Source organism: Myotis nattereri, assembly GCF_964212035.1.
Source record: "Myotis nattereri genome assembly, chromosome: 8".
NCBI lineage: Eukaryota > Metazoa > Chordata > Mammalia > Chiroptera > Vespertilionidae > Myotis > Myotis nattereri.
The window spans coordinates 25,216,814-25,233,189 of NC_138083.1; the positions used below are offsets into that span (position 1 = coordinate 25,216,814).

General features: G+C 42.6%; 1 protein-coding gene across 1 annotated transcript in view; it reads right to left on the reverse strand.

Moving 5' to 3' along the window:
• SLX4IP (SLX4 interacting protein) overlaps window positions 1-16,376 on the reverse strand; it is a 188,803-nt gene that overhangs the window by 68,472 nt on the left and 103,955 nt on the right. Inside the window, exons 3-4 of the mRNA XM_081096785.1 lie at window positions 4,879-4,968; window positions 209-329 (exon numbers count right to left, since the gene is read on the reverse strand). Of these exons, the coding sequence (XP_080952911.1) occupies window positions 209-329; window positions 4,879-4,968 (211 nt within the window). The remainder of the gene's footprint in view (window positions 1-208; window positions 330-4,878; window positions 4,969-16,376) is intronic.

Here is a 16,376-nt window from a genome sequence, read left to right on the forward strand (position 1 = left end):
ATGTTTTATTTTCTATTTTCATATATTTTGCCCACCATTAAAAACCCTTCAGGGCTTTTTGGCTAATTTTCTTTACCCAAACAAAGCATCTTCACTAGAACACATATTTTAAATGTATCACTTTACTAACATGACAGTCAGAGTCAAACATAATTGTCATTTCTACAAAGCAGACATTTTATCCAAAATTAAAGTGCTCTGTGCCTACCTTTTAAGGACAAGGGACTGGATCTTGTGAATTCTGTATTTGACGGCCTGTGCTGTTTACGAACTTCCAAGTACTCCTTAACTCTTGAATTAATGGTTTCTTTTAACAGTAAACAGATTTCCTATAGCAAATTAAAAAATTAGAGATAACTTTCTGATTTAATACAATGCAAAAAAAAAGTCAACATCATGCACATTAAAAAGTTAACAGTGAACATTTCACTCTGTTTGCTTGTTTAATTAGCTATGAATGCTGAGAAGAATGTTTTATGTACTTATAGAGAATACTGGAGATGCAAATTTGCTACTAAGGTTTGTGGGCCCACTCTGTGATCTGAGAAATTCATTTAATTTTTCTTTGCTTAGTTTCACATTTCTAAAAGGAAGATAAAAACACCTCAATGTAAAAATTAGAGTGCCAGCCCTGATTGGTGTGGCTAGGTTGGTTGGTTGTGCATTCGATCCCTATTTTACCCAAAATTAAAGTGCTCTGTGCCTACCTTTTAAGGACAAGGGATGGATCTGGTGAATTCAGGGCACACAAGGGAGGCAGCCAATTGATATATCTCTCACACTGATGTTTATCTTTCTTTCCCTTGTTCCCTCTCTAAAATCAATTAAAATAATTTTTAAAAAATTATAGTGCCAAGGTGATGAAATCAGTGAGGTAAAGACTATATTCATGTAAATATCAACCAGTTCTATTGAGACATTGAGAGCCCCAAGCAAGTGCTCACAATGGCCAGACAGAAGACTGTGGAAGAAGGAAGGAGCCAGGGAATATTCAGAGGGAACCCTGACACCAACCCACTCAACGGGGCAGCCTCCAGAGCTTAATGTGGGGATAAATACAAGGCACAGTGTCACCAGATCCTCCAATTTGTTCAAGAGGAACCAGAAACTTCTATTTCACACAAAAATTTCCCATTTTTCAAATGTGGTTCTAAAACTTAAAATCTAAACACTGCCATTCATTAGTTTCTGGCCTCGGGTTTACAAATCTACCAAAAAAGGGAAAAGCATTGAGTAGTGAATTGAATAGCAAACTGGAAATCAGTAATCTGATTTTTCCCCATACTCTTGTTGATGATACTGTATGTACCCATTTGCACTATATACACCTATTAATGATTAAAATAATTTAACTTTTCATATTTCTCTAAAGTAGATTAATATTTATTAGATAACAGAAGCTCATGGTTTTAATTCAATGTCAATATACCATACCACAGCAAATTTCTACAGCTGTCTATTGTTTTTATGTATCAATCCTATATAACAAAAGGCTAATATGCAAATCGACCAAACGGCAGAATGACCGGTCACTATGACACACACTGACCACCAGGGGGCTGACCACCAGGGGGCAGACGCTCAACGCAGGAGCTGCCCCCTGGTGGTCAGTGCACTCCACAGGGGGAGCAACACTCAGCCAGAAGCTGGACTCGGCGGCAGCGCTAAGCCGTTAGTTGGACATCCCCCAAGGATTCCCGGACTGCGAGAGGGCGCAGGCTGGGCTGAAGGACCACCCCCCGACACACACACTCCCCACGCCCCCCCCACCAAGTACATGAATTTCATGCACCGGGCCTCTAGTGTTATTTATGAAAAGAAAAACAAAACTTTAAAAGTACAAACATGCACTGGGAAGAAACTGTCCACATTAGCCATACTAGCAGAAAGGTATAATTTAATGTAGGAAAAGGAAAAAATGCACACTAATTTAAATTTCTTAGATTCAGACATGATGTATAAGGACTGATAATTCTGGTTCAATTCCCAAAGACTCTGAAGAAGGCTCAGAGTTGCCGAGGTCACCTCAAACCTGTTCCACTGGTTTCTTGCAATGCCATCTCAGATTAATCTCTTAGAATCTTTATAAATTAAAACAAGAACAAAGTTTTAAGTTGCTTCAGAGGGCAATGAGAGCCAAACTTGACTTTTATTGTAAACACATGTACTTCTCAAACAGTATAGAAAAGACTAGATTTAACTCACAAATGTGAGTTTTTAGGTAATATACAAAACTGGTCCCCTCTCTTCTGCTCTCATTTTGCAGCCCAAAGATGCAGTGCCTTGTGGAATACAGAAATATCCGTTTACAGTTGAGTGTCTTGGCATTGTTCACACAACAGAAAGGCTGCCTTGCCTCATACTGTTGTTTTAACAATTAAAGAATTTTGCTTCACATGCAGGGTTCAACGATGACTGAGCCTGAAAATATGTCAAAGACATACATGGAAATAAGAATTGTTAAAATTTGGCCATAAATGCCCTATAAGGCTAGAACTAAAAATAGCATGACAAAAATAAAGCAAAGGCCATACACACAAACTTTCTCCCTATAGTTACGGGGCTTTCCTTCAATGAGTCAGGTTTGACAAACGGAAGGTAGACCACGTGCAATGTAGTCAAGATACCCTAGTAACTGACCACACCACACTTAGCAAAGCATTCTCTTCAGAATCAGAGCAGTGCAAGAGAAGACAAATTCCCAGGGAAACTGGAGGGGCAGATGAGAAGACCAAGTTAAAATCAATGAGCAAGAGAGATACATACAGAATCTCTAGGCTAACAGGGGCTCATGTTTGCTTTTTTAAGTTTGCACATAGAACAGTTTGAGTTCAACTGTTTGGGTACACAGACTACTTGTGCTGGACTCTAAATAAACATATGTTTAATACATGTAATTAGCTCCTTTTTCTGAAAAGGAACTGCATATTCTTAAGACTTTTACTATATAAAGTGGCTATTAAAATGCAATCAAATTGATTGCTCATGAAATCTCAAGCATGAGACAGATGATCTAATGATGAAAAAACGAAAGCACTGAGACACTGAACATAGGATGAAGCCATATAGCTTTTCTCCCTACCACCCTCCTCTCTCTCTCTCTCTCTCTCTCTCTCTCTCTCTCTCTCTCTCTCTCTCTCTCTCTCTTTCTCTCTCTGTTTTATACACACACAGTTGTCCAAGAGCAATTTTTAATGTTAGTGGACATACATTAAAGAAATTTAAAGGAACTTCGCTTTGGGAGCAAAGCCCAGCTTTTTGGCATGACTCGCCCTCTTGCAGCTGCCACTGTAGCGAGGTCTGCAGGTCCGATCGTGCACTGAGCATCTTTGCTAAGTCATGCCCTGCTGCTCAGATGTAGGTACTAGGTGGAGTGGCACAGCTGTGTGTGGCACCCTGGAAAAATCTAGCCTCACGCTTTGGCTAGGAGGTGATTCACATACCCACAGCTTTATTTTAAAGCCTTCCAAATAAACTGACTCTTGGCAAAACTGACTGAATATCAACAGAAATCTCTAAGGCTAAGGTGGTAAAGTTGGGAGAATTATAGAGGGAAATAAGGATTCTAGAGTGCTGTTAATATAAGTCAAGTCAGAAGCCTTTTGGGGGAGGTCCCCTTAGTCACTTTGGGGAATGAACTGTTTTGAACTGAATCATGGGGATGTGTGTTGGTAAGCCAAAGCTTGGAATTATATGAAGGTGAGCTGTAGTAGGGGATGCTGGCCTACTAAATATTAAGTCTTGATGAGAACAAAGCACAGTACTTTACCTGAAGGGTAAATCCCATCATACAGGATCTTGCGCCTTCCTTCTCCCAGTTTCAGACCACTACATATTATGAAATTATGACAGCAAAGTCCCCTAATGATTTTATAGCCTTTTGATTGAAAATGTGTTTTTAGGGAGATTTTTTTTTTTCCTAGTGATCTCCAAAAGCTGACTGAAAAGTTATCACAGTAAAGGTGTGTGTGTGTGTGTGTATGTCATTAGCACTAGTGTCTTCTCTAGGCACCATCTTTTAATAAAACTTAGTTTTATTTTTAGCTCTAAGAAGCTTTGTGATAAATGAATACCATAGACACACAAAGTGTATAATATTTTGAAAGTTACTTAAAGGCCATTGATTGCTTCGCTGTCTGTGCTCAGTAAGCAGGGATCTGAAGAAGGAAGCACAGCATGGGATGAGAGTTGATGCACCTTCTGACCCTCTTCCAAGGCAGCACTCGGGTGGGGAGCAGATACAGAGCCAGGAGTGACTCAGACAGCTCTGTGGAACCCTCTCATTGCAGATGAGGAGGCCGAGGCCAGGGAGGTCAGATATCATGCTCCCAGTCAAACAGCTATTCACTGTACTGCCTCACCATCCTTTAGCGACTGAGTGTGGTGAGAGAAGGAATGCTGTTAAACATCTCTGCACTTGTTGTCACAGGCTCATGCTAATAAAAGGATAGTGGAAGATAAAAGTGGACAAGACTGGGACTTCACACAGGTGTGACAGATCAGCCTTGTGTGAGCCCCCACACCTGCTCCAGGTGCTCGGTCCATCCTGCACAACCAATCAGATTAAAATCCCTGCTTACCTGGAATCGTCACTTTAACTTCTTCTTGTAATACTGAGTACCTCTGCCCTCAAAACAAAGAGGTAGGAACTTTCTGGTTTAAATGACAGAGTAACATATGAAATGTATGAACCTGTCAGTGTCTGAAGGAAAATAAAAAAGCAAGCATATGTCTGCCATTGGGAAGATAACACCTATTTTTCAAGGATAAAATCTCACTCAATATTCTTGTCCACCAATTAAAATGAAAGCTTAAGAGGGCTAATATTTCTTCTAGCAATGGCTACTTGTATTTAGATAGTGAAAAGTCTTGTGGTACCTCTTTGTTCTGTTCAGAAAACCAGCTGGTGTCTTTGTTTGATCCTTGCGGTGAGATGTGAAGATCCACCAGGACAGCAAAATCCCCGCACTGAAAGATAGCAAAGGCAGATTCAGCTCACACCAGCAAACGATGAGAGGAAACTCACAAATTCCTATGTGGCTGCTCATGAAATAGCAACGAAGTCCACTACTAGACAGAAATGTTCATAGCAGGGCTATCAGTCATAACCTATTACTCTTTGCAAGCTTAGTATTTAAGGTAGAAATGCTAAGGAGAAATGTCATTTTAAATCAGGATAGAAAAGACAACATATTTATCTCTGGGCTATGCCTTGAGGGGGATGCCCAGGCATCCAGAGGCAATTGGAAGACGTTCAAACACTGGAGAAGTAAAATAGGTCAGAATTACGTGGGCTCCAGGGAAGAATGATTCTGTGGACAGCCAGCAGAATTCTTTCTTCTAGCTAGGAGAGGACAACTATGTAAGCTCCTGTATTTTTAGGCAGAAAAAAGGATTGGCAGGGACAATGCATCTTGGAAGAGAAATAGAAGCACGAATGGAAGAAAAGAACCAAAGAGAGAAAGGCAGATGCTGAATGACAGTTATCAAAACTACATAAGTTTCATTCACACCCTATAAACTGTATACAAGGCCTGTCTTCTTTCTTATTCTACTAGAGGCCCAATGCACGAAATTCATGCAAGAGTAGGCCTTTCTTCCCCGGGGGCAGGCGCCTTCTCTCTGGCACCTGGGTCCTGGGCTTCCCTCACAGCCCTGGCTTCATGGGGAAGGTTGTCTGGAAGGAGATCTGGTCTAATTAGCATATTATGCTTTTATCATTATAGATAGGCTAGTGCTGTGTGACACTTGTGAAAAAAAATGGAAATATTGTATCTGCACTGGTTAACAGGGTAGCCAATAGCCATACGGACACTGAACACTTGAAATCTGGCAATTGTGATCCAGAAGCTAAATTTTTAATTTTTATTTGGTTTTACTTTAGACAGCCACACATGGCTAGCAGCTCTGTGACAAAGCTACAAACTCTGTAAAGAGCTGTAGCCTTAGAAATCCTCAACCTTATGAATAACTTCTGAGAGTCTCAGGATAACTGTGGAAGACCTACCTTATAAAGGAATAGAAGACCAAGACTATAGGTAGAGGGTAGTCTAAGAGGCCCAGAGGGTCTGTTTATGGCCCATAAGAAAAAACACTTTTGTACTTCTTTGGCTAACAGGTTTTGTTTGTTTTTATTTTAAATTCTGTGCAATAGGTGAAAAGAAAGTATTTTCAACTAATGATGTGAGAATACCAACTATAAATATGGAAAAAAATAAAAGGAGACCTACCTCACACCATACACAATAATTAATTTGAGATGGATCATAGACCCAGACATAAAAACCAAACTATCTTCCTGACTTTGGGGTAAGAAAAGATTTCTTAGACAGGACTCTGAACCAGAAAGCACTAAATATAGAAAACAAAATGGTTCAATTGGACTTGCCAAATTTTAAAACTTTTGGCCATCAAAAGATACCACTAACAAAAGGAATACGTGTGTTAGAGACTAGGAAAAAAATACTCATTAATACACATATCTGACATAAAAGATGGGCATCCATGCCCTGGCCCCTTTGGCTCAGTAGGTTGAGTGTCCTCCCATGCACTGAGAGGTTGCTGGTTCGATTCCTGGTCAGGGCACATGCCCGGGTTTGCAGGCTCAATGCCCCGTTTGAGGGGCAAGAGATAGCCAATCAATGTTTCTTTCTCTCCCTCTCTAAAATCAATAAAAATATATTTAAAATTTTTAAAAGATGGGCAAACAAAATATGTAAAGAACTCCTACAAATCCAAACAATCTCAACTTTAACAGACACTTCACAAATAAGAAAAACAAATGGCTAATAAATACATGAAAAAAGTGTTCAACATCAGTCATTAGACAAATACAAATTAAAACCACCAAGAGATACATCTATATACCTCTGAGAATGACTACAATTAAAAAGACTGACACACCAAAACTTGGTAATGATGTGGAGCAACCCAAACTCTCACACATTGCTATTGGGAATGTAAACTGGCCAACAACTCTGAAAAATAGTTGGTCAGTTTCCTAAAAACATACATTTATTGACTGACTGAGCCAGCAATTCCATCCTATGTATTCACCAAGAGAGATAAAGCATTCGTGCACAAAAAGACTTGGAAGAAAATGCTCACAGAAGTGTTATTCATAAATCTACAGGAGTATATTTATTCAGTGGATATATTCATTCAACTAGACTACTGATACATTCAACATGGACTAATCTCTAAAAAATAATGTTAAGCAAAAGAAGCCAGGCTAAAATATATATTGTAGGCTTCCATTTATATAAAGTTCTAGAATAGCAAAACTAAGTCTATGGTCAAAGCAATCAGAACAATGATTGCCATAAAATATACACAAACAGATAATAAAATACATTTAAAAAAAAACACAAAAACCCAAAACAGAGTAACTACCTAGGTAGAAACTGACTGAGAACGGGCACAAGAGAACTTAATGTGGTGATGGGAATGTTAAATATCTTGATAGCATATGTGCTATCAAGTTCCTTTCCTTGTCTAGAAATAATACATCAATAATAAACAATGCTTTTAAATGCTGAGTAAAACTATGTTCATATTTGTTAACAGTTATTTAAAATGTAAGTATTATGTCCCAGAAAATGTGTGGGTATTTTGGGGAAACCAAAGTGAAGTTCACTGGGTAATAAATCATGAGGTATGATGAAAGTTGATCTCCCCTAATGTCAAACGGTACAATGTGACATACTGCACTGCAGTTTAGTGTGTTGCAACAGGCATTTTATGTTAGTGAAAGAGAATCTTGAAATGGGATTAAGAAATATCAGTGGGTCACATGGTAAAGTGGAGTATTGTTTTAGGAGTGTACTGAGTTATGATGTAAAGCCCATTTCTTATTGTGGGCTGTGGTCAAAACTGTTTGAAAACCATACTCAAATATACTGTTATTTTAAAAAATTCCTTCACAACAATGATTATACATTTAACCGTTAAGGAGTATGCTGCCACCAGGTGGAGGTCTTTTGCCACAACTACATGATCTTAGCCAGGGGTTATTAACCTCTCATATGCCATGTACCTCTTCGGCAAGCTCTGAAGCTGATAAAAATTGTGATATAGTAATGTATGTACTTGTTTAAGGCATTGGCTCTTGTCACCTAGTGGTGGATATAACTACTATAAATCCAAAGTAGTGATAAACATAAGCTATATATTCAGACTAGAGGCCTGGTGCACAAAATTCGTGCACTTGGGGGGTCGGGGGGAGGAGCCTTAGCCGGGCCTGCACCCTCTCGCCCTCTCGCAGTCCAGGAACCCTCAGGGGATGTCCAACTTCACAGAGGCAGGAGAAGCTCCCGCCACTGCCACTGTGCTCACCAGCCGTGAGCCCAGCTTCTGGCTGAGCAGCACTCCCCCTGTGGGAGCGCACTGACCACCAGGGGGCAGCTCCTGTGTTGAGCAGGATCAGGCCAAAACCAGCTCTTGGACATCTCCTGAACGGCCCTGGATTGCAGGAGGGCGCAGGCCAGGCCAAGGGACCCCACCGGTGCATGATCAAGGCTGGGGAGGGATGCGGGAGATTGGCCAGCTGGGGAGGGACTGTGGGAGGGCTCCAGGGAGTGTCCAGCCCATCTTGCTCAGTCCCAATTGGCCGGACTCCAGCAGCAAGCTAACCTACCAGTCGGAGCGTCTGCCCCCTGGTGGTCAGTGCACGTCATAGCAAGCGGTTGGGCGGCCTCAGCATATCATTAGCATATTATGTTTTGATTGACTGAACGGACGACCGGACACTTAACATAATAGACTTTTATTATATAGGATATGTGCCACAACTATAATACAATATGAAAAGAGATTTTATTTCTAATGGTGACAAATATTGCTAATACTATTATGTTCTGAATACCTCACTCATAATAAAAAATACATTTATTAGAACTTGGTCAAAATAAAGGTGTTAACTTTCTTTCCCACCCAAGTTCATGGACCCTGTGAATTCTACCACAGGCCTGCTGAGGCTCCACGGGTTGCAGAATGAGAGCCCCTCCAAAGCAGTGAGGTGTGCCTCAGACATTGCTAGTGGATGCAAAATGTAATGTAACACATTGCAGTGGGTGTTCTACCCTGACTCCTCTTTGCTTCCCCTTCTTCATTAGCAAAAACAATTTTTAAAATAGTAAAAAAAAAATACCATGATGCTTCAACAATCGCGACTGATACTATGTAATAGTAACTTTCTAAAGAATTAAATAGCAAGGTCCAATTTGGTATTTTCTCATCATTTTGCAACTTTGATCCCAAATAACTTAGTGTAAGTTTGATCATAAACAGACTGATTAGAATGTCTCTTTAATTTTTTAAAAATAAATCATCATCTTACTCTGGTGCTCAAACTTTCCCAGGATTTCTGCCAGACTCCAGCGCGGGCAGGCATGCAGCCCCTCCCCCACAGCAGGCTCTCCCTCTGCAGCCAGTTCTGAGTTCCCCAGCAAGCTCTCTCCAACTCCCACACTCATCAGAGGTATTTTGCCTTTCTAAAGTTCCTGCTCTCAGAGCTTTGCTGCTGCTTTTCTCCCAGGAGTAAACAGAAGTTGGGGAAGAAAAAAAAAAAGAAGCCTCTCACTGCTGCCAGGAGCACAGCCTCTCCTCCTTAATTAGGAGGTTATTTCTACTCTCAGCAGATAAACTCTCCAGCTCTCTTCTGGGGCGGGGCAGGAGGAAGCAACACCACGCTAGACATCACATCTTTCTCAGACCAGAGCTGCTCTTTAATAGGACAAAGGCCACTCAAAAGAGCTGCACCTCCCAGGCCCTGGGTTGTGAGTAAACAGACCAGGGTCTGGTCCAACTTCTAGCCCCCTCCACCCAGAAGTTTCGGCCAAAAACCTGGGCATTAACCCTAACTCCTCCCTTTCCCTAACCCTCCACACTCACCAAGTCTCCCAGATTTTACTTCTTAAAGAGCTAAACACACCCCTCCTCTCTTGTTCTGCATCACCTCCCACTTGGAATTCTAAGGCTTCTCTTGGTGTCTGGTAGGGGCACCTCTCCATGTCCCTACAAGAGCAATCTCACACATACAATGCAAGCCGTGGGCTCCTTCTGGGGCGGTGAGCATAACACACAGTCTCTAATGGGGCCCCACCTCCCACTGTTCCCACTATCCCGCACTGCTCTCGGGTACCTGCTTTTTTGCCCTTGGCTTCCAAAGCACCTCAGCGCTCCTGTGCTTAGTGAACTCCTATGCAGCCTTGAGCCCTAGCAAGAGTGTGGGCAACTCTGGGGAACTTTTCTGAATGGCCTGTCCCGCCCTCCTCTGGATCAGGCGCATGCTTCATGTGTTCACTTATTTCCCCATTGAATGGCTGGTCCCTGTAGGGGCTTCCCCTACTAGACTGTTTCCTCCTTAGTAAAGACCAGGTCCACACTCAGTCACTCCACATTCCAGAGATTAGCACAGCACAGACTCAGACTAAGTGCTTAATATTTAATGAAAAGGCCCTGGCCAGTGATCTCAATGGTTAGAGCATCAGCCAGCCCACCCAAGTGTCTTGGGTTTAGCCCTCTGAGTGCCAACCAATATCCTAGGAACTATGCTAAAATTGCCAAGGCATTTTTGCTGATTTTACAGCAGTCAAGGAAAAAAATAATGAATCACAAGTAAATGAAGTTACATATTCAAAAACTTAAGGAAACCTTTACTACATTGACATATTTAGCAATATCATCATCACTAATAACAGCAGACTTAGAACTGGACGCCATTTTGAAGCTTTGATAGTGCTCCTGGCACTTTTGGCAAAAGACAGGAGGAGTGCGATTGCGCTCCCCGGCACTCTAGGGGTTAACTTCAGGTCAAGGGCAGTTACCTGGGTTGCAGGTTAGTTCCCCACTCAGGTCAGGGCATGTGCAGAAAGCAACCAATCAATGTGTCTCTCTCTCACATTAATGTCTCTCTCTCTCTCTCTCTCTGACTCTCAGTCTCACTTTCTAAAAAAAATCAATAAAAAAAAATACCCTTGGGTAAGGATTTTAAAAAATTTAATGAAAATGAAAGGAAGGAAGAAAATGACAGGACAAATGAGCTCTGAATTTTAGGCAAACCACAGCCTTATCTGCAAACCGAGGGCTCTGAACTCATTCTAGTGACAAGGCCACTCTGATTCAGCCCAGGACACTGATATGTCCCAGAACTTCCTCCCTCCTCATTCTGGAGTGGCGACAACTATGTCATCACCAGTGACAACCAGTCATTTTCCATATTTTGAAAAAAAAAAAGAATACAAGGATCCTAGGATTACCTCATCCTAAACCCACAGCCAACCAAGCATGTTGGTGATTTTTCCTACCTCTTCCCTAAAAATTTCAAAGCTGCGACTTAACTTCAACTATTTCCAAGTCTTCAGAGGTGGACTTGTCTTCTGATTTTACATTAGATGTACAATAGAAGTAAAATGCTAACATGCAGACATCACAAAAGCAGGTTCAGAACTCTGAGACATATGGAAGGTTTCCCACAATCTCTCATTCATTCATCATTCATTCATTCATTCATTCTCCATGGACCTTCATAGGGGCACCTGGCCAGACCCCGAGGGAGGGAGGGGAGCAACAACAGAGCACTGTAGGAAGTGTGATCACAGCACACACCCAAGGGCCAGAGGTAGCTGAGTGGCAATGGTGCCTGAGGGAAGCCAGGGAAGAGGGCCTGATGTCTCAGCTAAACCCTGAGAAAGAGGGCAAACGGTGGAAGAAGAACAACAAATAGCACCCACATAGGAAAAGAGGCCTGGATGGCTTGGGGTGTTCTGGGGACAGGAGTTTGATCATGCAGAAGCAGAGCAACAGAGGAAGCCAACCAGGTGGGAAGGTTCAGACCATAAGGAGCCCTGGATAGGCCAAGGGGGCTGATAAGACCTGTGGGCTGGAGCGCGCTCTCAGGTAGGAGTGTGGAGCATGGCCTAATGGGATGAAGTCACTGGAGCCAGCCATACAGGTTTAAAGTCACCACAAGAGTCCAAACAAGAGTCAATGGAAGGTGATCCTGAGGTGAAGAGGAAAGGGCAGATATGAGGGATTCTCAGAAGACAGAATCAAGAGGATGTGACTGGGTGTGAAAGGAGGAAAAGCAAGGCTAACACCCAAGGCAAGTGAGTAGTTTCAGCCATGCCCATGAGGTTGTCCACAGGCAGCTCATCCATATGGGTCTGTTGCAATTGTCACTGGCATTTTACACACACCTGTTCTAAGGATTTAAGGCAGTTTGGATTAAAAAGGCAAAGATTAAAAAGGAAGGAAATAAGAACAAATAAAACAGGGTAAAACCAAAATGAAGCCAGTGACAGGTTTGCACAAAATTCCCACCATAGACCTATGCCTCTGCAACATTTGGCTCTGAGTTTGCTAGTTACAAATGTAAAAAATGAAAGGCCAACTGGAGTCCATAAGGTGAGAATGACCTGATGCTGAGAATAACTCAATCATTCTTGATACTAAATCTAGAAAGATACTTCTGTTGAACGGCTTCATGAAAAAGCATGGCAATTATCTTCCTGGCGCATCAACTTTACTACAAAGCTTTAGGAAGAACATGAAATACTTTCATAGCAAAACAAGTTGCATGTGTGTTACAGCATGAAATTAAAAAGCCACATGGCCTTTAAAGAAAATTTAGTGCCGCTGACAGAGCACCTGTGTTCCAGGCTTGTGCTAAGCTTTACCTAGAGTATTCCATGTAATCCTGGCCACTAGCCTGTGAAGGTGCACAACTACCACTCACAGTGGAATCAGACACGGTAAGGACTCGTCCAATATTACACAGGCAGTAAAGGACAGACCCAGAAATCAAATCCAGATGTTAGACACTACACCTACTGCCATGCTTTACTCTGAAGAAATATATCCTCTGTGGAAGGAGACTCAAGATTCCTTTCCAGACTCCATGGTGGGGGCACTCTTAAGGCTGTACTTGGGAACTAGCCCCTCTTCCCTCTAGGCGCAGTTCTCAACCTTCCTAATGCCGCGACCCTTTAATACAGTTCCTCATGTTGTGGTGACCCCCAACCGTAAAATTATTTTTGTTGCTACTTCATAACTGTAATGTTGCTACTGTTATGAATCGTAATGTAAATATCTGATATGCAGGATGTATTTTCAGGGGTCGCGACCCACAGGTTGAGAACCGCTGCAGGGGGAGCGATGGCAGCCATGCTTGCCCATTAGCACCAGGTGACTGAACCAAGGATTCTGAACAGGGTCCCTCAGCTCCCTTAACTGGGCAACTTGACTGCATGCTTGCAGGGAGGCACAGAGACTTCAGGTGCTGAACCTGCCACTGGGGGGTATCCTGTTGGAATAAGAGAGCAGTGCATCGGCAAGAGCCCCACCACAGAGAGACTGGGGCGGGAATAGTGGTCAGGGAGAAGAAAGATGAGAAAGAAGAGGGGGAAAGAATGCAGAAGAGACCACAGCAATACCATGTGGAAGGTGGCGTGGGGTGGGGTAAGAAGAGAGGTCTCCTAACATTAACAATAGTACTCAGAGAGTTACAGCTGAGGAAAAGTCAATGCAAATATTTCGCCAACTTAACCAACTACTTCCTCATTAAACTACTTGTCCAAGGAATCCAAGCTTGCAGTTTATATTCAAGAAAAAAAAACCCCAAAAAACACAGACCAGCATACCTTTAGAATGGCATATACTATAAACCAGCTGACGGGTCAGGGGATGGAAGAATAAAGAGTCATTCTATTGGAATACATTATATCTACTCGCAAAAACTTGCTAAGGGTGAACAAGTTGGCAATAACAAGACTTAAGATTCACTGAGCACTTGTGTACCAGATACTGTGTGTCAAGCTTTTTCAGTACCTTATTACATTTCATTCTCATGACAACCCAGAGAGGCATAGACGATGCCCACTCAGTGTTCTGGAAACACTGGGAGACTGAAGAGCTCTCTTTTTCTCTAGAACAGCGGTCGCCAATCTTTCGGACCTCATGGACCACCAGTGGTCCACCGTCCACTGCTTAGCAACCGCTGCTCTAGAAGATCCCTGGTGATCAGGGCTGGCTTTTGTTTGGTGTGGTGCCTTGTCAACCTGGCAATGCTTGTCAGGCTAGGTACAAGGAACACTCTTTAGTCTTAGTAACAGAATCAGGCACAGCCTTAAACCGAGATCATGGTAGCCAAAGAAAGCCCTCTGATGACATATAGGAGACTGGCCTGGCACAGAAAGTTCAAGGCTGCAAAGCTCTTCTGACCACTCCCCGGTTTAGGAGGGGTGCGCCACCTCCCTTCTTGGGGTGTCAGTTTCCCTCTGTATAAAAAGAATGAACACAGTTAGTTCTCCTTCCATCTGCCTTCCTCTTAAGATCCTGGTTGTGCTTTGGTTTGCACCCATTTGCTTGGATTCTCTTTGTCCACAGGTTTGCCCTCCTATAAAGGTTATAAAAGAGCCACACGGAGTCTAGCCCCTTGTACTGTCTTCTTTTGGTTCACTGTGGGCCACCCAAGCACAGTAGTAAAATCTGCCATCGTTTGGAATAGAGAACAGGAGGGCACATTTCCTGCTGTGCTGATTTCTGCGGCATGATTTAGACTTGGCAGCCAATGACAGCAAATGCCAGTCACATGGCTAAAAATCATGGTATAAGCCAGTGATGGCGAACCTATGACATTATGAACTCATTTTTTTTGGTTGATTTTTCTTTGTTAAATGGCATTTAAATATATAAAATAAATATCAAAAATATGTCTTTGTTTTACTATGGTTGCAAATATCAAAAAATTTCTATATGTGACACGGCACCAGAGTTAAGTTAGGGTTTTTCAAAATGCTGACACGCCGAGCTCAAAAGGTTCGCCATCACTGGTAAGCCATGAAAAAGGAAAACACTCAATGAAGTTGGCTGAGGCAAAAATCTCAGCAACCAGTGGGCTCTTCCCCCAGAGCATCCTCCAAAACCGGCAGGCAGGACTAGGCTCTCCTGTGCAGCACCGCACTTTATTCCTGCCTCCGCTGTGGAACTCCTCACAGGCCATACACACCCATCTCCATTAGTGGCCTTTGGGGAGACGCTGCCTTCTGTTACCTTTAGGTTGTCGATGCCTAGAACGGGGCCTGGCACACAGCCGGCAGTGAAGAATGTTAAATGAATCAAACAGTACAAGGACGAAAATGACTTAAGTGTCTGCCTGGCCTCTCTCTAGAAGGGATTACCACTCCCTCCCCTGCACCCTGTCCTCAGAACAAGAAACACCGCAGATTCAAGCCCATGGTTTACAACTAAGGTTGCCTCACCTATGTACAGAATGCTGTCACCCAGAAAATGGGTAACAATGTCCACTGCTCCAAACCAAATGGTTATTTCTCCACCTTTCCATCAGATGGAACAAGCGGCAAAACCTGGATGACAATGTGAACTCAGATCTATTAGAGGAAATGTGTGGGGCTTCCTTGGTTGCAATAGATGACTATTTCTTTGAGCTCAAGTGTTTCTGGTTGAAAGGGATGCAAGGGGCGGGTGTGACTTGTCTGAACAAAAAGGAATCACAACGGAGTGTCTCTCTCCTGTTGGGTGCCTGGTGTAAGACCTGACTACAGGTCAGGGATGTATACTTTTCTAGGCCCTTGTTTGTTTTTCTTAACAGATTTATTGCTATGGTTGGGAAAAGATTCTACATGGGTAAGGAGCAAATCACAAAGGAATGAGAAAGATAACAGAAAAGCAGAGCTAATGGGTTTGATGACAACTCCTAAAAGGAGGACAAATAAAGAGTAAGAGACTAATGTCCTTCAGTAAATGGTCTCTGGTTTCCTACTACAAGTGTTTTGTTTTTTTCCTCACCCGAGGATATGCTTTTTTAAAAAAACAACTGATTTTTAGAGGGAGGGAGGAAGGGAAGGGGGGAAGGAGAGGGGGGAAAAATAGAACCACTGAATGGTTGCCTCCCATAAGTGCCCCAAACAGGGATCAAACATGCAACCCACACATGTGTCCTGACTGGAAATTGAACCCCAACCTAGGTATGTGGCCTGACTGGGAATCGAACCTGCCGCCTTCTGGTGTATGGCACGACATTCCAAGCAACTGAGTCACACGGGCCAGGGCAAAAGTTTTTTGTTTTGTTTTGTTTTGCCTAGAGTGCTCATAATGTGGCTCAGAGTCTTTCTTATGTACAAGATTTGGGAAGGGAAGCTAAATGCTGCTGGAAATAAAGCAAAGACAACCTAAGTGGTTTTATGAAGGGATGAAAACTGAACATATGCCACTGGAACTTTGGGTAGAATTTGAGGCTGACAAAACCCAACCCTGCATCAGGGTGTAGTTAGGACCAGGCCCTCATTCCCGCCCTCTGAAAGATAAGAAGTGGCTTCATTTTTTTCAGATACTTTCCCTAATGATTTCTGAGACAC